The sequence below is a fragment of the Gymnoscopelus braueri genome, assembly GCF_963280865.1.
Source record: "Gymnoscopelus braueri genome assembly, chromosome: 18".
Taxonomy (NCBI): domain Eukaryota; kingdom Metazoa; phylum Chordata; class Actinopteri; order Myctophiformes; family Myctophidae; genus Gymnoscopelus; species Gymnoscopelus braueri.
In genome coordinates, this window is record NC_137618.1 from 993,232 (window position 1) to 999,231 (window position 6,000).

At 39.6% G+C, this 6,000-nt stretch overlaps 1 protein-coding gene across 1 annotated transcript in view; it reads right to left on the reverse strand.

Moving 5' to 3' along the window:
* Window positions 1-6,000, reverse strand: part of LOC308105811 (low-density lipoprotein receptor-related protein 1B-like) — a gene marked incomplete at its 3' end in the record, with an annotated part of 706,266 nt that overhangs the window by 296,323 nt on the left and 403,943 nt on the right. The window contains 2 exon segments of the mRNA XM_080456736.1: window positions 2,250-2,477; window positions 3,836-3,967. Of these exon segments, the coding sequence (XP_080312862.1) occupies window positions 2,250-2,477; window positions 3,836-3,967 (360 nt within the window).

A 6,000-nucleotide genomic window follows, 5' to 3' on the forward strand; every position in this document is an offset into this window, starting at 1 on the left:
TTTCGTCAGTGAAAAAAGGCAGTCGATCAACGTTTTTCGACATAGTTTTAGTCGACGAAATCAACACTGACTCAAACCTAACTAATGGAACCACAGAGTAAAACATACTGAAGCATTACTTTACTTTGAAGTGTACATTTGAGTACAAATATCCATTTTGGTTCATATATACTCAGTGGTGTAAAGTAACTAAGTACATGTACTCAAGTACTGTACTAAGTAGAATATTGAGGTATTTTTACTTCCCTGGAGTATTTCCAATTTCCAATACTTTTACTTCTTCTCCACTACATCTCAGAGGCAAATATTGTACTTTTACTCCACTACAATTATTTGAAAACTTTAGTTACTAGTTACTTTGTAGATTTAGATTATTATTACTAAACATACATTAACCACTTCAGCCCTACATACATTTCGGCCATTTGAAAATAGCAGATCTACAAGCTCACAATGCTGCTTGTAGATCTGCTATTTTCAAAAGATTCTTATACATTTGAAAACTGGTAATGGGATAATCTACATTATGAGTACTTTTACTTTTGGTACTTTAAGTACATTTTGATGTCAATACCTTTGTACTTTTACTCCAGTAAATTTGAATTCTGGACTTTTACTTGTAACAGAGTATTTCTATATCGCAGTATTGATACTTTTACTTAAGTAAACATTGTTAGTACTTTTCCCACCATTGTCTTGAACATTGAACCTTGAATAGGCTGGTGAAACGTATATTGTTCTGTATTGTTTGTCTATAGTTGTAATAATGTCTATAGTTGTAATAATGTCTATAGTTGTAATAATGTCTATAGTTGTAATAATGTCTATAGTTGTAATAATGCTGCATCTTGGCCTGCAGGTCACTCTTGGAAAATAGATTTTAATCTCAATGAGTATTTTTTGATATGATGAAGATTAGATTGCATTTCCTTCATCCGCCAGGGAGGGAAAAACAATCAGTAATGTCAGCAGCCAAGAGCACATAAGGACACATAAAGGTGAATATGCATAAAGCACCTGATTATCAAATCAATCATCACCATCGGTGTTGATGTTTTATTTCCACCATTGAGGTAAAGTAACTACGGTAAGTACATTTACTCAAGTACTGTGCTTAAGTGCAATTTTGAGGTATTTGTTTTACTTTACTGGAGTATTTCAAATGTTCAGTACTTTTACCTCTACTTCACTACATCTCAGAGGCAAATATTGTACTTTTACTCCACTACAATTATTTGAAAACTTTAGTTACTAGTTACTTTGTATATTTTGATTAATATTACAAAACATACATGAACCACTTCAGCCCTATATACATTTCGGACATTTGGGAATAGCAGATCTACAAGCTCACAATGCGTTGCATCGCGAAGCATTGTGAGCTTGTAGATCTGCTATTTTCAAAAGATTTTTATACATTTGAAAACTTGAAATGGGACATTCTGCATAATGAGTACTTTTACCTGTGATACTTTAAGTACGTTTTGATGCCAATACTTTTTTACTTTTACTCAAGTAAATGTTTTGAATTCCGGACTTTTACTTGTAACAGAGTATATTTCTACATTGCAGTATTGATACTTTTACTTAAAGGGTTATTTCACTTTCAAAAAAATGTTTGGTCATTGCATCGTCTACTCAGGCCTTTGTGAGCCCCCCAGACAATTTTCAAGTTGCTTGATTCAGTATTTAGATATTTGATATTCATTTTATCAGACACGCCCCCTTCCTATACAAACCCATTGTAACTTCAAATTCCATTTTAAACATGTTAGATTCATCAAAAACACCCGTCCTTGGTTCTGGTGACTCATACCGCCCCCCCTAATACGCGAGGCCGTGTTTTTTCAAAAACATTTATTTTTAATATTTTTTTGGGAAAATGAAAAAATAAAAATACAATAAAAAAATAAAATAAAATAAATGAAAACAATTATCAGAAAAACACGTCCCCCTCACGTATTAGGAGGGCAGGGTGAGTCACCAGAACCAAGGACGGGTGTTTTTGATGAATCTAACATTGGAGTTTGAAGTTACAATGGGTTTGTATACAGTAGGAAGGGGGCGTGTCTGTTAAAATGAATATCAAATATCTAAATACTGAATCAAGCAACTTAAAAACTGTCTGGGGCGTTCACAAAGGCCTGAGTAGACGATAAAATGACCAAAAGTTTTTTTGAAAGTGAAATATCCCTTTAAGTAAAACTAAATGGTATTTTTTCCACAACTATTCATTTCCAACCCTTTACCTCCAGAGATGACGGTCTCCAGCTGCGTCCCGTTGATGAACGCCCTCTTGATGGCCTGGGTCTTGATGTCGGCCCAGTAGATCCTCTCCTCCTGGGCGTCGTAGTCCACCACCGTGACGTCGTCGATGTCGGGGACCGTCAGCGCCGTCATCACGTTCATGTACGGGTTGTCCATGTCCACGCCGCGGATCTCTGAGCGCCGCACGTACAGCAGGAACCGCTTCAGAGCTGAGGTGAAGACATGGAGGAGGGGGGAGGAGGGGGGGGGAAGGAACGGACATTAAAATATGAATGAGCAGCAACGGCGGCTCTATTGAAGTGGTTGACCTTTTTAGTCGGATACGGCTGTGCCAGATAATGACAGCCTTTAATAACTCCATGCAAATGCTGATGTGTATCAAAGCCCCAAGTCGGTTACAGTAGGGTACTGTAGGGTACTCTTAAATGTCAGGACAGTGATTATTATGTAAAATAATGCTGAAATACTTTTTGGAATCTTTTGAGAGAGTCGGCCACATCACGGCGTTCTGTATTTTCACTCTGGCAACGATGTTAGACATTCAGCAAGACGCTCTCTTGACCAGAGAGAGACTTACACTATTATGTAAAGTTAAACACATGCATCAAACGCAGAGACACAGTGTAGTGAGAGCCTAGCATCAGTCTGAACAATATGCTATCAAAATAATAATAATCTGTGTATTGAAACTATAGGATACCAGGTCCACAACAAACCTAGCATCTGTCTAAATAAATATGTCTAAATCACAATTTTAAAGGGATAGTTCACCCGCAAAATGACTTTTTGCCTATGTATTAGTCACCCCATGGAGACTTGAATTCATGGATATTTTTTGTTTTTGTCTCATTCCTAAGACAATCATTTGATGACCGGCAGCGGTTCCTTTGTGTCTCCTACCGGAACCGCTGCCTACCGGTCGGCTGGTCATCATCATTATTGGCTTAGGAATGAGACAAAAACTAAAACAGTCCGGACCGTTTTTGAGAATCCATGCGTCATGTGCCATAAACGGTCCGGACCGTTTTTGACAATTTTTTTAATTTATACGTGGGGCCCACGTGGGGCGCTCTAACGGAACTTTGGGATCATCCAAGGAGTCTCTGAGAAGGAGAGGCCGGATGTGGATCCATGTCAAAAATGGTTCCGGTCGGCCTTTCCAATGTTAACTCCTTGACTAAAAGCTTAATATCTCCATTTCTTTTTAACGTGGTGAAAGTGAGCCGTTTTCGATCGGCGATCACTCTGCAATGGAGGATCGCGTTAGAAATATTATTGTTCCAGGCGTTAGTCGGGACCCTCCGCCGTCTCGCACGCACGCTTTGTTTACATGCACTTCCGCGTCGGGGCTTCTACAGCACGAAACGTATCAACGTAAGTGGATGGAAGAAATGCAGGCACTGAACGTACAGTATTTTAATAAACCTCTGGCACACAATGTGTTAAAAGTAACAAAAACATGAGAACAAAATGGCCGCGGTAAGTCGAGGAGAGAAACAGAAATAAACAGACTGGTTGGTATATACTGTGTGTGAAAACAACAAAGGCGTTCATTGGCCTCCCTCACCGAAACAGGACTGTCTGTCGGGTGAGAGCTTCATGAGGTGGGGACAGGTGCAGGACGCCGTGCGGTTGTAATTGATGAGACACAGGTGTGAGCACGGACCACGCCCATCGTTCTCCTCACATGGGTTGGATGCTGTGGTGGAGGGGTGGGGGGGGAGGGGGGGGGGGTTCAGAGAGAAAGAGACAGAGGAAACAGAGACACGTTTTTAGAATAGCAGTGTGTAAAGTAACATACACTGGGTGAAAAGCAATGGTTTTGGGAGGGTATTCCTCAGGCAGACCCCTGATATTTAAGGGAGTATGTGTGTGTATGCTGCCCTCATTCATTAATGTACCACCTCCCACATACCTCCCACATACCTCCCACATACCTCCCACATACCCAGGTAAATGTATCATTTCTGAGACTTACATGGTGAAGTACTGTACTTCAGTACAATTGTGAGGTACTTTCACTATAACTGGAGTATTTCCAATTGTCTATACTTTTACTTCTACTCCACTACATCTCAGAGGCAAATATTATACTTTTACTCCACTGCAATTATTTGAAAACGTTGTAGTTACTATAGTTACTTTGTAGATTTAGATTATTATCACAGAACATACATTAACCACTTCAGCCCCTATATACATTTCGGACATTTGAAAATAGCTGATCTACAATTCCGAATTTGAATTCCGGACTTTTACTTATAACAGAGTATTTCTACATTACAGTATTGATACTTTTACTTAAGTAAAACATTTGAGTACTTGTTCCCACCACTGTAGAATACTCACAAGGCATAAGAAAGCAGGATGCCAAACAAAGCCCAGATATATTTCAACTTGCCGTTTTTCCACAACAAGTCTCCCTAATTTATGTCACTGAAACAAACAAACAAAGGCTGATGCCAGATATGTCTGGCCCCTAGTGCTGAGTCATTCTATATGTATGGCCCCTAGTGCTGAGTCATTCTATATGTCTGGCCCCTAGTGCTGAGTCATTCTATATGTATGGCCCCTAGTGCTGAGTCATTCTATATGTCTGGCCCCTAGTGCTGAGTCATTCTATATGTATGGCCCCTAGTGCTGAGTCATTCTATATGTCTGGCCCCTAGTGCTGAGTCATTCTATATGTATGGCCCCTAGTGCTGAGTCATTCTATATGTATGGCCCCTAGTGCTGAGTCATTCTATATGTCTGGCCCCTAGTGCTGAGTCATTCTATATGTCTGGCCCCTAGTGCTGAGTCATTCTATATGTCTGGCCCCTAGTGCTGAGTCATTCTATATGTATGGCCCCTAGTGCTGAGTCATTCTATATGTCTGGCCCCTAGTGCTGAGTCATTCTATATGTCTGGCCCCAAGTGCTGAGTCATTCTATATGTCTGGCCCCTAGTGCTGAGTCATTCTATATGTCTGGCCCCTAGTGCTGAGTCATTCTCAAATGGTACGTTTGAAATAATAAATGTGGGTGAACGAAATGAACTAAATCCCGAAAACAATCTGTTCTTTTATCAGTCAGTTGAGCTCTCTGTTAGCTTTGAATAACAATATAAAGTGTACAGAACACATTACTCTGGCTCATGTCACACAATTGATGTGTAGATTGTTAACACTTTTGGAGATAATGCTATTATCATACTGGTAATTAAAGTTGAAAAACTATAGACTATACGGTTATGTGTGAACAGGTTATTTCAGAAGGAATGCTACAGCTTCATTATTGAGCATTCAATGTAAACCTGTCGCCCATACTAGCTCGGCTACTGAAGGAGTTGCTCCACTATTGGCAGACAGAGTGTGTTATTGAATCACAGATCAGCCCCAATTACAGCGGCTGCTGTTGTGAGCGAGCATTAAGAGGCTCATTAATGTTATTTTGTAAATATGCTTGGACGGGGCAATTGCTCTTGGAATGAGCTTCAAAAGTCTATAAAAATCAGCTGGTCAGATCAGAGCCACGGTCCTTAACACATTTACTTGAAATGTTAATGCATTTGGTTTTAGTGGAGTTGTTTTAGGTACTGTTTTAGGTCCTTGTCTTGTCTGTGCTGGGTCTATTATTTGTAACCTCAGCTACATTGTAGGTCTTGCCCCTCAACTGTACTCAGAGTTTAAATGAAGGTTAATGATGATGATGATGATAATTTAACTCTATTATGCTCAAGTCAATAAAAACA